Source organism: Solanum dulcamara, chromosome 9, assembly GCF_947179165.1.
Source record: "Solanum dulcamara chromosome 9, daSolDulc1.2, whole genome shotgun sequence".
Lineage (NCBI taxonomy): Eukaryota > Viridiplantae > Streptophyta > Magnoliopsida > Solanales > Solanaceae > Solanum > Solanum dulcamara.
The window spans coordinates 15,152,146-15,163,688 of record NC_077245.1 but is presented as its reverse complement, the minus strand read 5'-3'; the positions used below and the strand labels follow the sequence as shown (position 1 = coordinate 15,163,688).

Sequence of the window (11,543 nt, the reverse complement as noted above, 5' to 3'; positions counted from 1 at the left end):
AATTACTTGAAATTCAATAATTTATGCAATTAAGTAGTAATATAAGCTTATTTGAACATAATATCAATAATTTGAACCATAATCTAGCAATTTGAGAAGGATTGAACAATACCCATTTGAAAATTCATAAACCCAAAATAAAAAATTAGGGCATTCATAGGTAGTAATCAATTTCATGCAATTTGAGTCAATTACCAATATTTCAATCATGTTTCATGCTAGTAAGAAGAAGTTAGAAGTACCCATCAAGAATTAATACTTGAATTCGAAGGAATTAGTTGGAAAGGGTTTTTGGGACTCCATGGGTGGAAGAACTCATGAATGAAGAAACCCACATACCTTAGAGTAAAGTTTGAAGAAAAACTTGATGCTTGGTCTTCAATGAGGAGCCTTGAATTCGTTGAGTTTGATAGAAATTTTGTAGGGGATGATTTGAAAGGGAGGGGGATGAAGTTTATGGTTTTGGGTAGTCAAAAGAGTGAAAAATGACCCTCAAATAAGTCCAAGTCCGTTTATATATGTTCATGGAATTATCCAAGTTGTCCTTACTTGAAATTGGAAATTTTTGCTAAATTTTGAACTAACAGGGAATAGGTCCGTGACGCGGATGTGCTCCCCCAGAGTTTATTTTTTTCCTGAAATTAAAATTTGAACCAAGATTGACCAAGTCCGCGACGTGGACTTGGCATGCACCCTTCTGGTTAAGAGGACATAACTTTTTACTCTGAACTCCAAATAGTGCAATCTTGGTGGAGTTGGAAAAAAGACTCAAAGACCTTTAATTTGATAGGTCATGATCCATCTAATTCATTATATGCTAAGAGATATGGTCATTTGAAGTTGACCTTTATACGGACTCATATGAAAGCATAGCAAATAGAAATTCTTTGGACTCGGCTTAGTGTTAGAGATCTCTTATGAATCTACACCACATTTAACACTCTTTAAATACTTAGTAATCGATCCTAACTCATATATATAATTAGAAGTTATCGATTTCGATCCTATGCATATATGAAGAATGGTTCGAGTCTTGGCATAATTGTTTTTTTGGGGTATTACATAAACCTAAGTTATTTATATAAAAAATGGATAGAGACTAAACTTGATAATTTTTTAAATACTTAAATGACTAAAACCAATAAATGTATAGTTACGACCTGCAAGTGTATAGTCAAGGGACCCAACCTGATAAGTTTTTAAATAGTTAAAGGACAAAATCCCTTAAGAGTATAGTTAAGGGACCAAACATGATAATTTTTTGAATAGTTTAAGGACTAAATCCTGTAAATATATAGTTAATGGACCATTTTAGACCTACTTCTATAATTAAGGGACTATTTATGACGTTTTCTCTAAAAAAATAATCTTGTTTCTATAGTTACGGTGTCTAATCAGCTTGTAAACATTTTAGTTAATTACTCGATATACTTCTCACCTTGCATCAATAATACATATAGATAATCTTATCTGTTAGTATAAAACGTAAGTTATTTGTATAAAAAATTGACAAAATCAAACCTGATAAGTTTTTGAATACTTAAAGGACTAAAATCGATAAGTGTATAATTAAAGAACTAAAATCGATAAGTTTATAGTTAAGGAACCAAATCTAATAAGACTTTTCCAGTGAACCTATCTGCCCCCCTTGTACCTGTGTTTTGGACGGCGAAAGGAGACAAGGGTCTGCCTCACCACAAGGCGAGCCACTCACATTTTTGAAGTGCAGCGCCAATTAATATCAAAAAATTAAAATATTTAATTGCATATATAAATAATCAAAATCTCAATATCAATAACATATTAGCAAATATTTCACTTCAAGAACTGAAAATAGATAGTAGATACTAAAAGTCTAGAACTTGAATGAGAAAAAATAGAAAACAAAATAGAGGTAGAAGTAACTCTGAAGTCTGAAGAAGAAGAAGAAAAAAGAAACACAAGAAGAAGAAATCTGAAGAAGAAAAAAAGAAATATGTATTGGTTAGACTTTGGAGTCGTCGGAAAAGTCTGGTGGATCGCTGGAGAAATCTAGTTGAATGTACTGGTTGGAGTAGCAGTCTAAGTCTAAGAGTGCAACTGTACAAATTTTGAAGAAAATCCTAAAATTACCTTTTAACTTTTAAAACTCTAAATTGGTCGCCTTCTTTTAAGAAAATACAAAAGGCGACGCCTTTCTCTCCTCTCGCCTTTCTCTCCTTTTGAAGATCGTCTCACCACAAAGCTAAAAGGCGATGAAGGGTCGCCTCGCCTCGCCTCTTACCATTGGTGACAAGGCGATCGTCTTTCACAACACTGCCCTGTACTATCTGCATTAAGACTAAACACTGCTTTCTTCACCTCTTCAGCTTCCGGAATATCATGCATTGCTTTCTTTTGTTCTGCAGTAATTAGTTGTGGAATGTGCTCCAGAATATCGAAGTTTGTAGGAGTATGAATTTCAGCAAATTGATCACTGTAGAATCTTATAGCTTCTTGATTGATTTCTTCCACTATTTTCAGCCAATTCCCATTAACATCTTGGATTCTTGTGAGTTGTAGTTTCTTTCTCTTGCCATTTACATGAGCATGAAAGAACTTAGTGTTCCTATTTTCATCTTTAAACCACTGCATTCCAGCTTTTTATTTCTAGAACTTCTCCTCCACTTCATGAAATTTGATGAGTTCAGCCTGAACTTTTGAAGTCTTTCCCTGTGGTCTTGAGAAGGTTGTTGTTCAAATTCCATCCCATGAACTTTTACCACCTCGTCTAATGTTGCAATCTGCTTGAAAGTATCTCTATAAGTATCCCTACTCCATTTAGATAGTGCATTTCTCACCTTCTTTAATTTTTTATATACATTAAAAAAAGGATCAAATCCAAAATTTCCAGACCAATTCTGTTTAACCACCTCCTGAAAAGAATTTTGTTCCACCCAGAAATTAAGAAATCTGAATGATTTCTTGATATTTCTACTTTCTTCTTTGAAATCAATCAGAAGAGGGGCATGGGCAGAGCCCTGTTTGATCAAGTGCTCAACCTGGAGATTAGGAAATCTATTCATCAACACTTGATTATGCAGACATCTATCTAGCCTTGTGAAAATTCAAGCTTCATCAGATCTACCATTCCACCATGTGTATATGCTTCCAGTGAACCCCATGTCTGATAGTAAACAAACATTTAGACATTGTATGAAGTCTTCAGTCTCTTCAAACGAAACAGGGATCCCCTCCCACAAGCCATGAGGTATGTATCTGATTTGACAAATCATACAGTGTATCCCATAGTTCAACTCTAGTATTTTTGTCAGTGCTAGCATATATAATAGATATTGTAATTTCTTGGATACCTTCTATTTGATTTAACTGTAGAGTTAACATTTGGTCTGTATCCATCATTGTTACCACTTGATATTTTTCTATGACAAACACCCAAATTTTCCCATTAATATTGTGCCAAGCTGTCCCATTTCCAACCATTGTCTATATATATTTATATGTCTCCTGTGGTGGAATGGCTCTATCAATGCAATAAAATTGAACTGTTTTTATCTATTCATCATTACCACTCTATCAAAGGCCTGTTAAGTGTTTACAGAGCTTATATTCCATATCAAAGAATTATTCATTGATTACTAGCTTTGGCACTAGATAGCCTTGTATGTACACCTCCTGCTGCCTTAGGAGGCACACTCTTGTCTCTGCTTGATTTTGTTTGTCTGTTTTTTGTCCTTGCTTTAGATATTTGTCTAGGTGACAAATCCCCTCTGTTGTTTGCTACTTCATTCAATTGAACACTAGCATTACTATCCTCTGCATCATCATCCCTAATATCAATTTGCTCATTTTGTTGGTCATCTTCTTTTCCACTTTTATTGACTGATTCATTGTTAGTATCCAGGTTTCTTGTATCAGGTGTTCATTCTATTATATCTCCCTCTTTTTCTTTTGTTGCTTCATTCGTTTGTGCATTTATTCTGTTTTCTTCTTTTCAGGATCATCAAAATTAGCAGGTGGTTTTTCAATTGGCTCTTCCTTATGTGTCTCTTCCTCTTCTTCTACTATTTTGTCCCTCTTTCCATCAATATCTAATTTCCTATTGTGTGCTTTGCTGTTTTGAGTGTCAGTGCTATCCTGCTTTTCATGTTTTTGATCTACTTCATTTTCATGTTGGTTTGCTTGCTCTTTGTTATATGCCCTTGATTGTTCACTGTCTTTATTTTGACTACCAAACATGTTGTCATTGTTTGTGTTTTGCTATTATATTTTCTCCTGCTTTTTTCTTTGTTCTCTTCCTATTTGTGACTCTTCCTTCTCCTCCAAGTTATTTTTATTATGCTTCTTCTTTGTTCCAATACCCTTATCTATTCGTTTACCAAATGAGGCCTCCACCCATAGCTTAGAGCTTTCCCTTTTCTTTAGTGTTTGCTTATGTTTGTTCTCACTGTTTTCATCCTCCTCCTCAACTTTGTTATCCTCTTCCAGGTTTATCAATGATTCATAACCAGTTGTTCTGTTCCCTTTTTTTTCTTGCTATCCTTTCCATTGAGCTCCTCCTCCGTCTGATTTCTCTTATTATTATTATTTTTATGTTGTATTATTTGCCACTCCATGAAAATTTGGGAGGGAGTGATGGAGATGAGGGTGAGGAGAGGAGTGTCAATCTCAAAGAACCAGTTCGGATTCATATCAGGACGGTCGATTACTGAAGCAATCCATCTTATGCGCAGACTGGTGGAGAAATTTAAAGAAAGAAAAAGGGATCTCCATATGGTGTTCATTGACCTTGAAAGACTTATGACAAAGTTCCTAGGAATTTTCTCTGGAGGTGTCTGGAGGCTAAAGGTGTCCCGATGGTGTATATTAGGGCGATAAAGGACATGTATGCTGTAGCCAAGACTCGAATTAGGACGGTGGGAGGTGACTCAGAGCATTTTTCTGTTCAGGTGGGACTACATCATAGATCTATGCTGAGCCCTTTTCTTTTTGCCTTGGTGATGAATGAGCTGACACGGTCTATTCAGGAGGAGGTTTCATGGTGTATGTTATTTGTGGATGACATAGTTTTAATTGATGAGACCCGGGACGGAGTTCATGATAGGTTGGAGGTTTGGAGACAAACGCTGGAATCCAAAGGGTTTATATTGAGCAAGACCAAAACAGAATACTTGGAGTGCAAATTTTGTGTTGCGATGGATGAAGAGGGCAGGGAAGTGAGGCTTGCCACCCAACCTATCCCCAAGAAAAAAACTTTAAATATCTTGGATCCATCATCCAGAGTAGTGGGGATATCGATAATGATGTCACGCACCGCATTGGGGCAGCATGGTTGAAATGGAGGCTAGCCTCTGGAGTCATGTGTGACAAGAAAGTACCACATAAACTTAAAGGTAAGTTTTACAGAATTGTGATTAGACCAGCGTTGTTATATGGAGTGGAGGACTGACCAGTAAAGAACTCTTATATTCAGAAGATGTATGTTGCGGAGATAAAGATGCTAAGATGGATGTGTGGACACACTAGGAGTGATAAGATCAGGAATGAGGTTATTCGGAAGAAGGTGAGAGTGACAACTGTGGTCAACAAGATGAGAGAAGCGAGACTGAGATGGTTTGAGCATGTGCAGATGAGGGGTGTCGACGCCCTAGTTAGGAGGTGCAAGCGGTTGGATTTGAGGGCTATGCGGAGGGGTAGAGGTAGACCGAAAAAGTATTGAAGAGAGGTGATTAGACAAGATATGACGCTACTCCATATCACCGAGGACATGACCTTAGATAGAAAAGAGTGGAAGTCGCGGATTAGGGTAGAAGGCTAGTAGGGATAGAATGGTGTCTTGCCGTGTGTCGGTTTAGGGTGGTCGTAGGTCTAGGCATGCCTTTATAGTTTTGTTACTATTGCCTTTGTTTATCACAGTACTTTGCTATCGTTATTGTTCTTGTCTTGTAAATTTTGAATTGCATTTTATTTTTATTTATTTATTTATTTTATTTTATTTTATTATGTTATATATATTATTTTCCTCTTATAAACTGTGACTTTTGAACTGAGTATTTCCTCCGCGAGGTAATAGTAAACTCAGGCGTGCGTGCATATAACTCCCAAACCACACTTGTGAGGAATTCCAATGATGTTGTTGTTAATGTTTGCCACTCCATCTGTTTGTTCTTTTGACCCGTGTATTTGCCTGATTTGTTTGTCTGCATCTCACCATCATTCTTCTTTCCTTTCCCTCTGTTGACTTGTGTTTGATGTTGCTGATTTGGTAATTTTCTCTTTTCCTTTTGGCTGCCGCTTTTTGCCTTTCTTCCCCGAAGACTCGAAAGAAGGAAATAGTGTGCAGAGAGAATAGAGATGTCGAAGACGCTGGTTCAGCCGATAGGCCAAAAGAGACTTACCAATGTTGCAGTTGTGCGTCTTAAGAAGCACGGTAACCGTTTCGAAATCGCTTGTTATAAGAATAAGGTCCTTTCATGGCGTTCCGGCGTGTAAGTTTTCCTGACCTCGTTTAATTGATTTTTGTGAAATACTGAATAGTTTGTATATTTAGAAACAAAATAGACTAGTGTAAAAAGGGATTGAAGTAAAAAATTAGGTTAAGGGAAAAACTGTTTGGATTCACCTGATAGTAGACGGATTAAGTATTGTTAGGTTGATGGAATTTTTTTTGTGGTGTAGAGAGAAAGACGTGGATGAAGTGTTGCAGTCACATACTGTTTACACGAATGTATCGAAGGGTGTACTTGCAAAGTCTAAAGATTTGATTGGGGCTTTTGGAACTGATGATCAGACCAAAATTTGTCTGGAGGTGAGCATTTCTTCCCCTTTTTGAAAAGCATATTATGAAGGTTTTTTTTACGTGAATCATACTGCAGAAGATTACGGAAAAGATATTTTCTGTATTATAGATTTTGGACAAAGGGGAGCTGCAAGTTGCAGGGAAGGAGAGGGAATCACAGTTGTCAAGTCAGTTCAGGGATATTGCTACCATAGTTATGCAGAAGACAATCAATCCTGAAACTCAGCATCCATACACAATTAGCATGATTGAACGTTTGATGCATGATACCCATTTCGCAGTTGATCCAAATAGTAGCTCAAAGAAACAGGTAACAACTATGCTTAATCTTGTGAGGTTTTGATTGCTTTTTTAGTTGGTGTGTTTTTTAGGTATAATATCCTGCAAATGATCAATTAACTTCTACAGGCACTGGAAGTCATTCGGGAGCTTCAAAAGCATTACCCCATTAAACGGGCCCCCATGAGGTTGAGGATACATGTACCAGAACAGAGTAGCTGTTCTGTCCTGGACAAGCTTAAGGAGTGGAGTGCCTCCATTGTGTCAAGAGAAGAATCTGGAAGTCAGCACTCCATAGTAAGTGACATCTACATTTGAAACCTCATATTGTACTAGAGAAGTTCTTGTCTGATTTTTCTGGCACTTTAGCAGCTAGAGGTTTCCAAATCTTTTATTGGGATGTTTATCTTCATCCAACTGCTCTCCCATTATCTTCAAATTATAAACTTCCAATAAAAAGGGATCTTTTGTTCTGGGAAGCTTACATGTGTATCAGTTTTTTCTTTCTCAGAAATTTTTTAAAAAGGTGAAAAGAAAAAGAAAGAAAACAAACAAACAACAGCTGCTGGCACAAGAAAACAAAAGAAACGTAACATGGGCTTCAGAAAGGAACCAACTGATGCAATGAAGAAACAAACAAAGAGAAAGGACACAACAAAAGAACCAAGTTTGATTTATAAAAATAATGATTCAAACCAGTCTCAGGCCCAAAACTCCTCACACTGCCTAAAACACAATCACTAACTGATGCATAAACCACCTTCATCTAGAAAGCCCCCATTGGTAGGCTTGTCTCCTGATTTTTCCCTTCCAACTGTGACTCTGCCCTCTTTCCGATAAATCTTGTGTTAGCTTTGTCGATGGTGGGTCAGATTTCAACTGAGTCTAGGTAATTCCGAGAAGGCGGGGCAAACCTTAATGCTGAGTGTAGGCAAATCTCATGCAGTGGGGCAACCCTCAACGAGGACGTTGAGTCCATAAGAGGGAGTGTACGTGACACCTTAGCTTAGGATAAGAGTCTCACATTGACAAAACCCATGAGAGATATAAGTAAGCAGGCCTTACACTCTAGTGACACGTTTTAAAGCCATGCAGATCTAGGCACAGAGCAGGAAATATCACTAGCGGTATGGGCCTTTACAGATGGTATTAGAGCCACTCCTGTGTCAGCCTTGTCGGCAAAAAATTAACTTGTAGTTCACCTGAAATCAAGTTGTCATAACAAGATTTTACTGTGAATTGACCTTTGCCTTTCCAAATCATCCTGTCCTGGCACTGTGACATACCTTGAAAGGTCTCCAAAAGCAGTAGCAGTTCATCAAGTCTACTCATTTCCCAGTCACTCAAGTACATTCTAAAATTGAAGTTCCAACCATCATTAACTCGGTAGGACACTATGTTAGCTTCTTGCATCAAAGATAGTCTATGTATGTCAGGGAACAACTCTTAGAGAGGAGCATGGTCATCTTGTTTCATTAGTTCAGATCCTCAAATGTTTAGTGGTGTGATCAAGTTCATATTATCAATAGATTCAATTCCATTTCTATTGGGCAAAAAGTGGAATTTCTCTCTCTATTCCATATGGTTTGGTAACTTATGGTTTGTTCACCGTGCAATGTGAAGCCATTTAAGAATCGCTTCTGATGCAGCGTGATCTATTTGGTCGACTCTCTTGAGCTTTGTGACAATCTGTATTATTGGTACTTGGTAGACATAAATATTAGGTTCTGATCTTTCTTATAGATCAAGGAAGAATATTGAATGTCATAAAAAGAACATTTGGTTGGAAAAGGCTAAAGCTTATTGGGCCTCATTGACGGTTTATAGCTTAGACATTGTTCACTCGGATCTGTGCATAGTCTTTGTGGTACCAATTAGTTGCACTATCATCAATCTATTCAGAACCCTGGGTTTTGGAGTTACATCTCTGGGTAAACACTTTGTTATTCCTTCTTCTGGTATTGGACATTATTCCAATTTGACTTGAGACCAATTTCATTACAGATGGCCTAGACAAGTGGGTACATGGGTTTAGAGTTGTGAATCTCCATCTAGCTATGGTTTGTTCTTTAGACCGTTATATCAGTTTCCATGATGAGTATAAATGGTTGAAAGGCAATGTTTGAAAATCGTTCATTTTGTCACCCAGCAAGATCCACGCTGTTGTTATTTATGTGGTAATGATGAAAACATTGCTTAAATTTGTTCGACTGCATTGCCTGTTAGCTTGACTAGTCTTGGTCACATGGATTTGTTTCAAATTTTGAGCATGATTCAAATGCTATTAAAGTGGTCATTTTATTTCCAAATCATTTATGGAGCATGAATCTCCATCTGCTACTCTTGACTCTAACTCTTCTCTTTCTTACTCTTACATTTTTGGAGCACTTTTCTACTTTGTTATTGCATTTACTAAATCAATTAAATAAGAAATTGAATGCTGCAAATGATGTTTTTTAATGTTTATTGATCTATAATCGAAAACGACGAAGTTACCTCTTTGAGGCCTTGTTGAAACTACATTTTAATGATACTCAATTCAATTTGAGTTCTTGAATTAGTATTACCATTACTGTACATTGGATGCTGAAATTAGTTATTCTAATTGCAAATAATATTTAATTTCTCGAACATGATATTTAATTTGAGTTCTTAAAGTTTTATTACCATTGCTGTATGCTGAAATTAGTTATTAGATTGTGCAGTTAGCTTTTCACTTTTCTGTTAAAAGCCCCTTGAGCCTCATTGTTTTAGTATGCTTTTCCCTTGGAAAACGCTGCTCCTTGCATCAATTAGGAGGAGGCGACCATCAGGAGTAGTTGTTCGGTATCACTTTTCTACCTTGCATTCTTCCTCTACATTGAATTCAACTTGAGCTTCATTTTCATGAAATATCAATTTTATTTATTCTAAAGCTTATGAACCCCAACCAGAACATTTTCTGCTATCTTACCAGTTTCCAGTAGAATGACATTGTTCATTTAAAAGAAGAGGGCAAACCTTTTGACTCCTGGTTTCACCAAACTAATGAGCGATTAAAATGTTAATGCTTTGAGGGAGCCAAACTAATTTATGCATAATATATTTAGGTCAACTTTGCAGTTCAATATCTTTTTTTTTTGAGTGGACAGGCTTGATCCTCATGCACTCTTACTAGTTCAGCTACATTTTCTTTTTTGTGGTACTTAACTACCATTCTAATCATTGTGTTGCAGATTTGTGAAATTGAGCCTAGTCTTTTCCGGGACTGTGATGCCTTGATAAGGAATCTACAGGGGAGAGTGGAAATTCTTGCGGTCAATGTACATGTGGAGGGAGATACTTTTGTCGATCAGTTCGATGATCATGAGGATGATTCATCGAGTTTAAGGAAGGATTCTACTGGTTCAGTCCTTCAGCTGAGTGAGAAAATGCAAAAGCAGACTATTTCTTCAGAATGTGGGAATTCCAGGGAAGAAGAAAAACTGAGCAAACCTGCAAAAAGTGGGAGTTCCGAGGGCGAAGTAAAACTGAACAAATGCACTACTTGCAATGCTGTTGTGAGAGATTCAAAAGAATACAGAGAGCATTTTAAGAGTGACTGGCATAAGCATAACCTAAGGCGTAAAACTAGGCAACTCCCTCCACTTACAGTTGAAGAATGTATGGCTGACCTGGAACTTGGAGACTCGAAGGCTGATCTAAAAGAATATTCATTTTGAGGTGGAACAATTTTCCTTAGCTACAGACCTATATTTTACAATATTAAAGACGTACATATTCTACCTAGCAAGACTTGAAGGAAAACATAATATAGAGAAATGCTGGTCAAGATATTTTGCTGATGAGTCTGGTTAGTTTGTATTTTATTATAGTGAATAATTGAATAAAAGGGAAAAATGTGATCTATATTCAATCTTGTCTCTGCTACTCTTATGTGCCCAAAGTGCTTATGTTGATGCCTCCCAGTAATTTTGAGTTCATTCATCTGGTGTCTGTACTGGAGTGAAAATATCCTAGTGATATATTGAATGTTGGAGAGAAGGCATAGGCATCACTTTATGATCTCCAATCATAACAGCAGGGAACTTCTTCAAACGAGCCATTAGTCTCTCTTCTACTTTATTGTGCTACATATAGCCTGCTACATTTAGAGGCTGCTGTGATGGACAAAATACTACAATATTAAAACTGAGGTTCAAAGACCTGACTATGCTCTAAATCATGTTGATAGGAATGGTTCCTCAAGCAGAATTCTATCCTTCTGCTAAGAGGATTGCCTCCATTATGTAAAACTAGTTTCAACTAATTAGTATAAATATTATTAGAACAATATGTGGTGAGTTACAATATGTGGTGAGTTACACATAACATTTGAAGGCCAGAAATAATGTTTGTTGAAACTGCTGAATAGATTTAAGTTATACTGTATATTGCTTTGATGAATGTGAAACAATATGTCCTTTATTTGTTGATAAAATTCGTTACAACAAAATAATGTTCGAAC

General features: G+C 36.7%; 1 protein-coding gene across 1 annotated transcript; it reads left to right on the top strand.

Annotated features, from left to right (window-relative positions):
- Positions 1–6,057: 6,057 nt before the first annotated feature.
- LOC129904032 (uncharacterized) lies at positions 6,058–11,008 on the top strand. The gene is made up of 5 exons (XM_055979561.1): positions 6,058–6,467; positions 6,658–6,787; positions 6,888–7,088; positions 7,187–7,354; positions 10,273–11,008. The coding sequence occupies exons 1-5, from the start codon at positions 6,334–6,336 to the stop codon at positions 10,756–10,758; spliced, it is 1,119 nt and encodes a 372-aa protein (XP_055835536.1). The 5' UTR covers positions 6,058–6,333; the 3' UTR covers positions 10,759–11,008.
- Positions 11,009–11,543: the final 535 nt, after the last annotated feature.